The sequence below is a fragment of the Acipenser ruthenus genome, chromosome 4 (genome assembly GCF_902713425.1).
Source record: "Acipenser ruthenus chromosome 4, fAciRut3.2 maternal haplotype, whole genome shotgun sequence".
NCBI lineage: Eukaryota > Metazoa > Chordata > Actinopteri > Acipenseriformes > Acipenseridae > Acipenser > Acipenser ruthenus.
In genome coordinates this window covers 71,401,679-71,415,493 of record NC_081192.1, presented here as the reverse complement: position 1 = coordinate 71,415,493, position 13,815 = coordinate 71,401,679, and the positions used below count along the sequence as shown (strand labels likewise).

At 35.5% G+C, this 13,815-nt stretch overlaps 1 protein-coding gene across 1 annotated transcript in view; it reads left to right on the top strand.

The window, feature by feature from the left end:
* Positions 1-199: 199 nt before the first annotated feature.
* LOC117399611 (collagen alpha-6(VI) chain-like) overlaps positions 200-13,815 on the top strand; it is a 68,254-nt gene continuing 54,638 nt past the window's right edge. The window contains exons 1-4 of the mRNA XM_033998901.3: positions 200-316; positions 9,238-9,331; positions 9,965-10,059; positions 12,431-13,030. Coding sequence (XP_033854792.3) covers positions 10,032-10,059; positions 12,431-13,030 — 628 coding nt within the window. The 5' untranslated portion in view covers positions 200-316; positions 9,238-9,331; positions 9,965-10,031. The remainder of the gene's footprint in view (positions 317-9,237; positions 9,332-9,964; positions 10,060-12,430; positions 13,031-13,815) is intronic.

Here is a 13,815-nt window from a genome sequence, read left to right as displayed (position 1 = left end):
CAGAACCCCAGCTCTGGCTCCATGCTCCGGAGCTCTCCAGCTACGCTCCAGCTCCAGCATCCCCAGCTCCAACTCCCCTCCAGCTCCGAAGCTCAGAAAACTGACAAGCTCTGCTCCGGCTCCAGGACTCAGTGCTGGCTCCTGGGCTCCGAACCAGAGCATGGCCAACCCAGTAGAGATAGAGTTCTGGGAAACATGTGGTTTACTGAAAAAAGAGGCTTTGAATTTTCACTTTAAGGAGTGGCTTAAAGCATTTAAGTTCACTTGAAGTTAACCAGTTGATCGGTGAGAAGAGTCTGCAATAATTAACTGCTTGGTAAGTTCCATGAACATTGTTTTATTATTGATTGTTCTTTTACAATTAGCAATCTCAATATCTGATTACTTTACCTAAAATATCTAAAAAATTTGTTGTATTTTCAAAGGTTATTTTAACAGCATCTGGTATTTCAATGCTTAGGGGAAGTAAACTTAGTTTCTTAGTAGAATCTTTTCTCAGTGTTTTTTTTATTTTATTTTTTATCATGTGGGTGACTGTATTGAAATATGTATATTATATTCCTGTACCAGTACTACATAATACAATTAATTACAAAAGCAGCTCACATCATTTTTTGATTAACCTTCAGAAAAATCGGTTAAACATTTTCTTTATTAACCTTAAATTCCTTTTTAATGTATTCATGGTGCCAATTTAATTTAGTATCTGTTTTGCATATAAGCATAGGGTATATCTGCATCTCGCATAGTTTTGGGGAAGTGAAAATTAAGACAATTGTTACCAGTTACTGTCTTGCTGAATTCAGAAGCATGCAGATCAAGGAATACACTAAATTCACTAGGTTGTGACAATTACTCATTATATACACAGGGCTCCCCAAAACCTTTTCCCACTGAGGGTCCAGGAATCTCAAACTAATAAAACTGAAGGTCTTAGAGGAAATGTTGGGGGTCCCAGTGAAAATGTTGGGCTTCCCAATAAAGTACAACATCTTAATGTTATGGTACACAAATATTTTCTTTTTTCATTTATTGAAATTTTTGACGATCCTTTAACAATAAGAAACAAAGACTAAAACAAACAGGCATAGCAATAGAATCCACAAAAGCAAAATCCATTCCAATAGAATCCACAAAAGCAAAATCCATTTTTTGGTCTTGCCTAAAAGACTGCCTGTATTTTTCTACTGAGTTCCTGGAACTAACTTGTTTATTCAATATTGCAAACTATGTTTGCTCTGCTCTGTGCCAGAACACTAAGCTCTAGGAAAGTGAAGACCTGCTTTTGTTACATTTCTTAAAACTGCATCAACATAACTGATATCAAACTTCACTTGATGGGTGCTCATTTTTTTACATATGTGATATGTTTGGCTAGTAGTAAGGAGATTTAAAGGACCACATTTCTTTCTTTCTCTATATATCTTTCTTAAAAAATGAACTACCGGTGTGGTTATTTTGTGGTATGTGTTAAAATGTGGTACACCGTGTATTGCGCTTGCCCAGTCATGCTTAAATGATTTTAGCTCAGAAAACAAGGAAACAACCATCTAATGAACAACAAATTGGGTTATCTAAAAACGTAAACATATATACGATTTTGTGGTTGAACTTCAGTTTGTTTTGTGCTATAGTCAATCACAGCATTGCCAGCGTACCATTCTCTGTATTGTAACCACAGTGCAGCCAAATAGTGAAATAAAAGCCATTTCTTTGTTTCAGCAGCTGTTAGTCTTTCAAACACAGTTGCTTAAGCTTGGGAAGCAGTCAGTAAGAAAGCCTAAATTGGCAACTGTACACAACAGGTCACATGAAAGAGGGGCAACTCTGTATAGTGTTCAGTCCTTTAACAGGAATTACAATGCGCAGTATGAGCCCACCACTATTCTGAAACCTAATTTTATTCTAACTATATCATAATTTTGTAAAGTAAATCCCTTTTTCTGTTTTTTATTTTCATAGCTTCCATAGACTTGGTCTAATAGATATCTATCTGATAGCTGATCTCTCATGTTTACCGTTTTAAATGCTGTTTTCTAAAGCTGCATCCACACTGGACGCGAGCGATGTGAGCGAGCGAAGTCGCTGAATGTCAATCCACACCAGACGCGACTTGGAAATGATCCAAAAGACTGGAAATAAATTCATGACCCCGCCCATGTATTCCTATTGGACATACTAGAGATGGGCTGTCCCATTACAAAACAGGTCTTGTTTTGATAAAAGGTTACCACCCCGACCTCCAGCAACTCTGTTGTAAAATAATGGTTGGACTAAAATCTATAGATCAGAGTTATGAACATCCCTATATATCCAACAGTTTAATTGTTACCATTATTATTAGTAGTAATTATACAGTTGTAGTCATAGTATTTATTTATTTTATTTTTTTTGTCGTGGTACCAGTAGTAGTCCTATTTAATGAGTCGATTGGGGACTGCTCCAGCCATTACAGGATATTGTTATACATTTATACATACAACTTACTGCAATCTCAGTTGTGTTTCTTTACTAATTCCTTCTTTGATCCTTTTTGTTTATTAACTTTTTAAAATATTTAAAAGTACAACATTATTATTATTATTATTATTATTATTATTATTATTATTAAAATCTGTGTTATTATGCGCAGGTCACCACTTAATGCGTATGTAAAGACCTTCTTCTTGTCACGGATTTGTGGCACCGAACAATTTAGTGAACAAAACATTATTTATTATAAAAACAAACAAACAAAGCACACACACAAAAAAAAGAAAACAAAAACCCATAGCTTAAAATTAGGTTGCATGTTCAAGTTGTGTGAATGTGGCACCTTTTTTGTGTCATTTTTAAAAGCCATTAAAAGTGCACATTTTTCATTTAAATACTGGATATGCAGACTGCATGTATGCTCCGGTTTATTTTTGCTTATTATAAAACTTGCATAATCGTAAAGAAGATGTGTTGGTGCTGCTAAATACTTATATATATTTATATATACACACACACACACACACACATACTATGCATTCAGAACATGCATTTATTGTTCTGGAAGTTATCTTTCTTATGCCTGTAGTGATGAAAGGGTTACACAGTCAACCCTCTTTATACCGCCAGGTAAGAGCCATGGGCAAAAACGGGTGATAAGCGAGGATGGCGTTATAGTGAGGGTCAAAAAAAAAATAAACAAAAAAATACAACCTTCTATGTATGCAGTAAGTTCAAACGTTTTAATTTTTTAGTTATAAAATTATAGTATATCCAGGCCATTTTCATTAACCTTTTTTAAAACTACAGTACTAGTTCTTAACACAACAGTATAGTGATGTTTTATCATCTTTTCCCATCTGTATGAAACATACATGGTTTCTTTTGAAGAACAGTTTATACTTAAAATAAATAAATAAAACACTCATTTAGTTTCAAATCACCCAAACAACAATTCCATAAAAACAAAAAAGCGTACAAATTATTTATTCTTTTTTTTTTTTTTTTTTACTGTACTAGTCATTTGAACTTTACAGTCTGTGGCATGACTGTAAGCCTGCTTAATAATATCCCCCATTGAACAATGCCGTCTATTTATTTCACAAAGCAATTTAAGCTCAACAGCATTCTTTTTTATGCAGTTAAAAAAAAAACAAAAAAAAAACGTTGAATATGTACAAACACTTTTTTTAAACAAAAAGTAAAAAAAAAAAAAATGTTTACAAAACTGATGCTTTAGTTTAAGTCAAACCTCTTACCATACTTTTTTTTTAAAAAACATTTTATTGTGGTTTATTTTAGACTGCGTCAAGCCTTTTTCAGGTTAAACAAATCAACCCGTTCCATCAAGGTAAGCCATTTGTTTTCATCCAGAAAGTCTCCAATTGTCCTTCGATTAACAGTATATGCCTCAGTTAAGCAAGAAAACATTTGTGATGTCTTTCTGACTTGCTTTCTTATTTTCAGATGCATACATGCAGATTTGTTTCTTTTGCTCTGGTGTTAAATGTAGGGTCGACTCGCCATTTTGAACTTTTTGTTTTGCTTTGAGAGCAGGAGCGTTGATGACATGGTATGAGCGTTCAGTTAACAACGAATTAGGAAAGCGAGTCAAAGGTTAACTGCATAACTGTTGTTTTAATTGACCATGATTATTTCACTGGCACTACAATGAGTGAAACTACAATGTTTGCTTGGCTTGGGAAGTTGGCGGATGGCGGACAGCGGGGTGGCGATATAACGGGTACAAATAGCACTGTTTTTATATTGGTGACATTTGTTCAGAGAGAATAGTTGGCGGTATGTGAGGGTAGCGTTATAAAGGGGGGCGGTATAACACGGGACAACTATATTATATACTTTTCATTTTTTTTATTTTTCGTAAAGACTGTATAACAGGTGCTAGAACGTCTAAAGGATTGTTTCACTGTATCTCCAGGAATCGTCAGCAAGTATCAAATAGGATTAAAAGTAATTTATATTGACCGGAATGAATCTGTGCCACTGGATCATCTCCAATTCTTAAGGAGTTAAAGTAATAACAGAATAAATGGTGCCAAACTAAAAGATATTTATCAGAAGAAATTCTGGCCAGACCTGGGGTCAATTACAAGTGTAATTGCGTTACTTGTAATTCACTGCACTTACAATCTAATTGTAGTTGCAGTTGAACCTTGGCACACCTGCGGAATTGTAATTGCCACATAATTGACCGATTACAGTTCAATTACACATCTTTCCAAGCTTAGTCAGCCACAGTTCCATGTTGTGTTTTACATTGAGCGAACATTCTTCAACCCCTTTTAGCGACCCCATTTGTTTGAAAAAACATTATATAGTATGTTTCTGTATTTATACCTGTGATTACTGTTTGGCAGAGTAAACATGTTAATGTGTGTAGTTGTTTATGTTACTTTTTAGTGTAATTGTAATTTGAAAAATAGCATCTTAATTGCAATTTCAGGAAACAAGTATGCTGTAATTGTAATTCAAATTATAACTGACCCCAGGTCTGATTCTGGCCCTTAATTTCAGGCAGTATGCATTGGCCCATGTCCTGAAAAGTAAATTATATGAAAATGAAGGCAATAAAACCAATACATACATTGAATGGTAAATAATTACCCCCCTGCATGAAATTAACATTTTTCTCATACTGGCCTGTTTATAAAGTAACCTTATATGGTAGCGTACAGATTTTTTAAAATATGTATTCAGTATTATTGCACAGCAGTGTAATCCAATACCTTTTCATACCTTTCACATCAATTTGAATCCAAGTCTGGTGAAATCAGACTGATGGTTTCAGGTCTACAGTGGATATGAGTCACATTACAAAATCACCAAACAATTTTAACATCATGTAAGGTAACCCATATATATATATATATATATATATATATATATATATATATATATATATATATATATATATATTCATATATTCATTGCAAAAAACTACGCTAATGCAGCAGTTAGGGTTGAATCCATCGCCACAAAAGCAAGGAAATGTGGCGTTAGGGCTTTTAACCCTAACTCGCAATTCCCACCCCCAGCCAAAGGAGCCAGACAACACAAGCAACTACAAAGTGCCATAATCAGGTAAGACATAGAACATACAACTCTTTCCAGATGACACAAGAGACCATGTCAATTACATCATGGTCTTCCGGTGCTGATGTATGGTTATACATGTTCACTACAACACACAGACATCCACTTAAGGTTGCAGAACAACAAAAATAAAACTATACTTGAAATATTATGAAAATAATTTACATTTGTACTGTTACCATTTTCTAGCACTTCAAGGCATTCAGTATAACCATACAGGTTGGCTGGTAGGAAGCCTGCAGGGCTTAAGGGTTATTTAACCAGATACTGGGGTCATTCCACATATACTGTTACCTCAGTGGTTACATCCAGGGACATTCCTACCCAGAAGCCAGCACACATCTGTACCTCTCATTATATATATATATATTATATATATATATATATATATATATATATATAATATATATATATATATAATGAATTACCGCGTGGCAGAGGGAAGCCACACCGCTTGTAAAAATGAACCAGCGATAGCTCTATTCACTAAGCTAATTATATGCACAAATAAAGCAAGCGAATAGATTCATTTGCAAGTTGTCACAACGTGCAGAATTCAGCACGCAGAATTATGCATTAGGTTTATACACACTGTATTATAGTGTGTATATATATATATATATATATATATATATATATATATATAGGGCAGCAGTGTGGAGCAGTGGTTAGGGCTCTGGACTCTTGACCGGAGGGTTGTGGGTTCAATCCCCAGTGGGGGACACTGCTGTTGTACCCTTGAGCAAGGTACTTTACCTAGATTGCTCCAGTAAAAACCCAACTGTATAAATGGGTAATTGTATGTAAAATAATGTGATATCTGTATAATGTGAAATAATGTATAATGTGATATCTTGTAACAATTGTAAGTCGCCCTGGATAAGGGCGTCTGCTAAGAAATAAATAATAATAATAATAATAATATATATATACACACATATATAAGGGTGCTTGAAAGAAAAGGTAAGTACAGATCTGAGTTTGTCACAATAACAGCGACCAAGGAGGACCAAGAGTGAAGAATATAAAGTTTACAGACCAGGAGCTAAATGTATTAGCAGAAGAAGCGGTGGGGAATTATGAAAGGATTTTTGGTGCTGAATCAGTGAGAACATTAACTTCAATGAAACATTAAGGACACAATAAATGCGCTCCGTAGGAGGAGGGCAGGGGTCTTGTCCCAAATCATAGCGTCCTGCAAGATAGTCAAAGCAAAGAAAGAGATTGTTAATCGAACATTTATGTTTAACTCTGCAAATCAAATAAATATTTGTTTGTTCAACTTGATCTCCCTCTGATTTATTTTGAAATATTAATCAGAAGTCACTCGCTCAGTCAATTAAAAGTTCACTGTTTACATTTCAAAAGGTGTTTGGTGGAATGTCACTTTAACATTAGATGCCATTTGATTGCTTGTATTGATGACTGCACCTCAACTCACACGTTGTGTACATTCATTTACTGGACGTTTACAGTTTACCTTGTATATTTTAAAGCTATTTAAACATAGCCTACTTAAATATCAGAAGTACATGGTGACTATATAAAAATATTAACATAACTGAAAGTATTGCATATACACCAGCCTCATAGTGTGTGTAAAGTGCCGTATGATCCAGGACTTGCGTAAACTAGTAAGTATGCTAGAAATGAAGCTGCAGGAAATGAGACAGCAACAGGAGCTCGAGGAGCTGGCACACCCACAATTCATGGAAGTCAGCACCCCTAGCAGACTGACAGCCACCAGGGAGATAGAAGAGGGTCAAAACAGCTGGGTTCAGATAGGCAGAAGCAGGGAAAAAATCAACTTCATCAAACACAACCACCAGAAATCAAAACATCCAACAAATTTGAGCCACTTCAAAATTTAGATGATCAAAACCAACATCAAGAGAACGAGAGAACAATATTCAGGACCCTATAAACAGTGCTGGCCAGGCAGCAAAAAGAAGGAAGGTCATGATTGTTGGGGACTCCATATTGAGAAACACAGCAAGTTCAGTTCACAGTCTGGACCCCCTTACTACAACAGAGTGCTGCCTTCCAGGATCCTCTGTCATGCACATCACTGAGAACGTGGACAGGCTCCTAAAACGAACAGGAGACGACACAGTAGTAGTCGTCCACATCGGTACAAACAACATTGGAAGAGACAGGCCAAGATCCTTGCAAAACAAATTCAGACAGCTAGGAAGGAAATTAAAAGACAAGACCAAAACTTGTCTTGCAAAGGAGCATACGGACATCTGGAAATACATAATCAAAATGCATGGATGAAATCGTGGTGCACACAGGAAGGTGTCACCTTTCTTGAACATTGGAGCACATTCTACAACAAGGACTATCTATATAGGCGGGACGGACTGCACTTAAACAAAAAGGGAACCAATCTACTTGGAGAAAGGATCCTTGAGGAGGTTCAGAATACTCTCTCCCTCACTCTTCTCGATCTCCTGTGCCGCTCTTCTGCTGGTTCTGTGACACCACTTGGTTTCAATAAGCGGTACTTTTAACACACACTGAGGCACCTAGTAAAGTTAGCGCCATTAAGTGAATATGGTTTGCACATCAAATACCTCCCTTGCGGTATTTTGTGATATCATTTGCATACATTTCCACACATTAACATTATTCATTATATTTAAATGGCTCGAACGAAGTACTTTTTCCACATGCTTTATTCCACGTGCTAGTTTGCCTGCTACTGGTTAGTGGATACAGCAGGTGTACAAGCACGCAGTAAAGGGGTTCCTGCATGCAAAACATGTTACTGCTGTTTAGTGAATGAGACCCTGTCTCTGCTTATCTTATGCCCCTGACAGTAAGTTCAGAATAGACATTGTCAAAACTGCACTCACCCCTACAAAAATCCTCCTTTCTTATGGGTTTTTATATAAACCATTTATTGTGCATGTGGTAAAGATGGCTGTAGGGGTGACGTCAGACCAGGGAAGCAGTACACAGACAGCTTGAGGTACGGAGCTGAAACGGCCACAGACGTATATTTATTAAACAAACAAAAGTAACAAAATAAAGACTTTTAAATAATACACAAAACAAACGGCTCAAGGGCCAAAACAAGTAAAAACACGTAAAAAGAACAAGTACATTCGTATCTAGTATAGAAATGGTTTCTCTCTTACCACAACTGTCTTTCCGCCTCTAACACTCTCCGTCAATGAGCCCAGTGTAGGTCCTTTTATTCTCTTAATTCTGTTAATTAACCTATTATTAAAGGCTCCAGCCACATTCCCACGAGATTTAGGGATGTAGTTGTAACCCCATCTACACTGACTACCCAATGTAAGACCGTCTCAAATAATGAATAACAATGCTGGACGGCTTTCATCCGCCCGCACACAAATACAATATAATAATAATAATACAAATGAAAATAATACATAAATATACACAAGGGGTGGACACCCCGTCACAGCGCAGAATACACTTTAATAAATGCAGTTCTTTCATCCTATCTTCATAGCTCATTCCTTTAAGCACTGGGATTGGTCTTGTTTCTATTAATTGGACTCCTCAATACCTCCAATGACACAATGTTTGGTTTTTTTTTGGTAATGGTGGCTGATTACAACATTTGACTGTGGTACACCAGAGCTTTTAAATAACACCATTTTCTGTTTTACTAATTAGGTTGTGGCTGTTACTGAGAATATCTGGACTGAGTCCAGCTTCATCCTTTTGAATCTGGAAGCCAAGTTCAATGATTATTTTTAGCTAGAAGGAGGTAAGGTTGTGCAGTATTTTTTTTTTTTATATAAAGGCATGTGTGTTTATCTAACACTGGTTTCACGTCATATACTCTTGTTTTTCATGTCTGATTTACCTTTTAAATCATTAAAAAATATGGCCATGGAGAAAGATTTATAGGCTGGTTTTGTGAGACAGTCTATGTTTACTACAGCTATGGTCAAAAGTTTTGCTGAATAGTGTTATGTTAACATTGAATTACATACTGCTTTGTAGTTTTCCATATACTTAACGAAAAACTGACACATCTAACATGAAATACTGTACTTCTATTAGGGCTTTTTTAAAATGATGTCTCAATCCTAAAATTCTAGGTCTCTTATTTTAATGGGACATAATGGGCTAGATACTGAAAGGTATTTACTATTCACAAACCACTATTTATTTCTTGTTTGGTAGCTTTATTGTTTTGTTTTGTTTTTTGAAAAAAGTACTAATGATTGTTTGGGGTAAACAGCTTTTACAGTATATATACTGTATATACAGTACATGTAATGCCCATTGAAATGCTGGGTGTATTCCACACATGTTATATTAACTAAAAGAGCAAAACCTGTGATGGGAGAAATGCACTTTTTATTATTTGCAAAATATCTATTCATTTTTTCAGAAACAATAGTTTATCTGTGATGAAAATGGATCATCTTAAACTATTGGCTGTTCTTTTGTTAACATGGATGCCCATCTGTGAATCTCAGAACAATGGTACAGTATTTTTTTTTTTTAATTATGTGATTTAATTTCTTACAAATGTGATGCAAAATCAAACCTTATTCATACAACAACAAAAAAAATCTTAACAGATGTGGCCACATCTCTTTAAATACCACTCATAGCTTGGCTGACTAAATGCAGTTAAAGTTCATAGATCTAATAACCCTTTTTTACTTTTTTTTTTGGAAACTTAATCCCTATGTTGTTACGTATTAGTTATTAGTGCTATCTTGTAAACATAATGAAAATAAACCTGTCCTTCTCTTCATAACCTTTTGTTGAGTATTATTATCTTTAAAAGTAAGTCAAACTCTAGCTTGTCAGCACTAATATGCAAATTTGTCAGTATTTAGATCTGTCACGTTTAGATAAATTGAATAGACCCCACTGTTTTAAAATAGATGGTGCCAATTTTTCACACCTGGTTAACAGATCTAATGGTCATCTCTTGAAAAGATTTAGCAAATCTAAGAAATGAGAGGCATGAATTGCTTCTGTATGTTTTTGTCATTATTATTTGAAATTACCACCACTTCTAGTTAACTTTTCATATTCTACGAGCTGTATATGTTTTTGGTAAAAGTCAGAATTTGGTCACTCTTAAATGTTACCAGTAAATGTCCAAAATTATGAAGAAATAAATTGCTTTTCAGACATTTCCCTGTTTATCTTATGACTTAACAAAGCGCATTGCTAAATGTCTGAAATTATGGGGAAATAGATTGCTTTGCAGATATTTACTGATTAATCTTATGATTTACCTAAGGTTATTGGTAAATGCATGTATATCATCGAAGAATGTATTTATTCCTACATATAAATTGTTATTAACAAAATTATTATTATTTTGTCGAAGAATATATTTATTTTTGCATACATATTCTCCATTAACAAAAAACATTGATGTTGAACAATATACGTATTTCTGCATACAATAATATAATAATATAATAATAATATCTTTATTTTTATATAGCGCCTTTCATAGTGGACCAACATCACAAAGATTTTTATAGAGGTATAATGTGAAATATGCATTATATGCAGAGGCCCTTACAATAGGACATTGATTTAACATATCATCTGCAGGATGGAGCACAAGGAGGTTAAGTGACTTGCTCAGGGATACACAGTGAGTCAGTCATTGGCAGAGGTGGGATTTGAACCATTGACTTTCTGATTACAAGCCCTGGACCACACTGCCTTCTAAAAAAATGGTCCATTAACAAGAAAACATGAATGATGAACAATATATTTATTTCTGCATACACATTTTCCATTAACAAAATAATCATTAATAAGTTTGTAATGCACAATTGAGCAATTCAACATGGTACGGAAGAATATTGTGATCCACTTATGTAGAACAACCAACATTCTGGTAAATTTGTCTGTAAAACAATTCACAATGGTGTTGAAGGACATGTACTCCAAATACCTATTAGTTTGATTAAAAATAACATTATGTTAAATGCAAATTAAATCATTTAGAACCTTTGTTTTTTTTTCAACAGAAAAATCACACTTTGGTTATGACAGAAAACACGAAAAATACTGGCACTGAATAGATATATTTACTTACTTACTTACTGCAGCGTAATTGACTTTTGTGGCACTTGGAGTTACACAGAACTCCTGAAGCCTTACAATGCGCAAAAGTGAGACATTCGGTCATTAGCTAAAGCCACTTGGTTATTCTTGAAATTTACCAGTAAATGCCTGGAGTTAAGAGTTACCATGTTTATTTTGTAAAGACATTCGGTCATTTGCCAAAGCCACTTGGTTATTCCTGAGATTTACCGGTTAATGTCCAAAATAAAGCGTTATCATATTTATTTCAGACATTTACTGTTTTACTTGTCGACATTTAACAGTAAATCTGAAGATTTGCCAATATTCTGACTTTTACCGTAACATATATCCTTGTCTAGGAGATGTCTTTTGCCACCCTTCTCACCATATCAGTTTTCAACTGCTCAGTACTTAAACTGTTCTATTCACCTTGATCTAACAATCCTTGATACAGTTCAGAACTGGAGATGGTCCAATAACCTTACCACAGTGTTAAAACATGCATTCAACATTTTTGCATGCTACTCAGTTTGTGAGTTTTTTCATACTGCTTCTTAGTAAGAAGCCAATCAATAAACAGTGAAAGGAAAATTACCCTTACAAAGGTTTAGCAATGTAAAAGTATAGCAAGTATAAAAAATTGCAGTTAAAAAGAAAAGGCAAACCATGATAACATATGATAAATGACGATGGAAAACAGCAACAACTGCAAAATTACAGGGCAAATTTACCATAGTAAACATTTATAAGGAGAAACATAGTGATGTTTTTTTTTTATTATGTTTTCCAGCCACTGAAATGTTTGCAGACGTGGTGTTCCTAGTTGATGGTTCCAAAGGCATGGGAGACAAAATGTTTCGGCAGGTGAAAACTTTCCTTAACAAAGTCGTGCAGCAACTAGATGTCCAAGCAAATAAGTACAGAATTGGAGTATCACAGTTCAGTGATGATGCCCAAGCAGAGGTCCTTCTGAACACTTTTAAAGGAAAGAATCAAGTGCTGAACCACATCAAAAAGAATCTTGTGTACAAAGCTGAGAGAGAGGGAGAGCTGAAAACTGGGGTTGCTATCAAACACGCTTACGACGTCCACTTCAAAGAGTCTTCTGGAAGTCGGCGAGCGGAAGGCATCCCTCAGTTTTTAGTCATCATTACCTCTGGAAGTTCGAAGTATGATCAATTTCAACAAGCTGTCACCTTGGTAAAAAAGCATGGTGTGAAAATTGTTCCTATTGGAGTCCAGAACACCAACATGAAGGAGTGGGAAGATATGGGCATAAAGTATTTCAATTTATCTGCAGACAACCTGATTCCTTTATCTCAAAACATACACAACATGATCAAAACTGAGACAGAAAATCCGTTTAAGAGAGTAGGCCCACCACCAGCGGGTAAAGTAGATGTTTTCATTTTTAAAATTGCAATGTTAGATTTCTTTATAGTGTCTTATCATTCTGATTCCTGATTCAATATAAATTATGATCACTGTGACCTTTCAACCAGTTGGTTTTTACCTTATTCTATACATTTTTTCCTATAAAGGTACTATGAAAAATTTCTGTCAGGTCAGGAAAAAGCTATAAACGGCAAGGGATAGGAGACAATCATACACAAAAGTGACTTTATCAAGAACACTGACATGAAGGAGTGGGAAGATATGGACATGCAGTATTTCAATTGTATTACACCTTACTATGATTTGTTTTCTTTTATGTTTTCCAGCAGCTTTCACTCTGGAGTTGTTTAAATGTTACCTTTAGGCGTAGTTCAGGGGTGCTGGAGAGGGCTCTTCATCTCTCTCTCTCTCTCTCTCTGTTTACTTCCAGCTCTAGCTGCGCGCCGCCACGGAAAACCAGCAAGAAATAGTTCCAGGTCGAGGCGGCTCCACCCATTCTGCCTTGAAGCTCTCTCTCTCTCTTTGACAGCTCTCCAATAGCCTCACACCCTGGATGCTACGTCAGCCTCCAGGCCAGAGAGCTCCCTTCTTCACTGTCCCGTCTGTCAATCACTCCCTACTCTCTCTCTCTCTCTCTCTCTCTCTCTCTCTCTCTCTCTCTCTCTCTCTCTCTCTCTCTATATATATATATATATATATATATATATATATATATATGCACGAGCACGACTTCCTGTCTTTGTCTTGCGTTTGTTTCTACAGCGTCCTCGACTGGCCTTC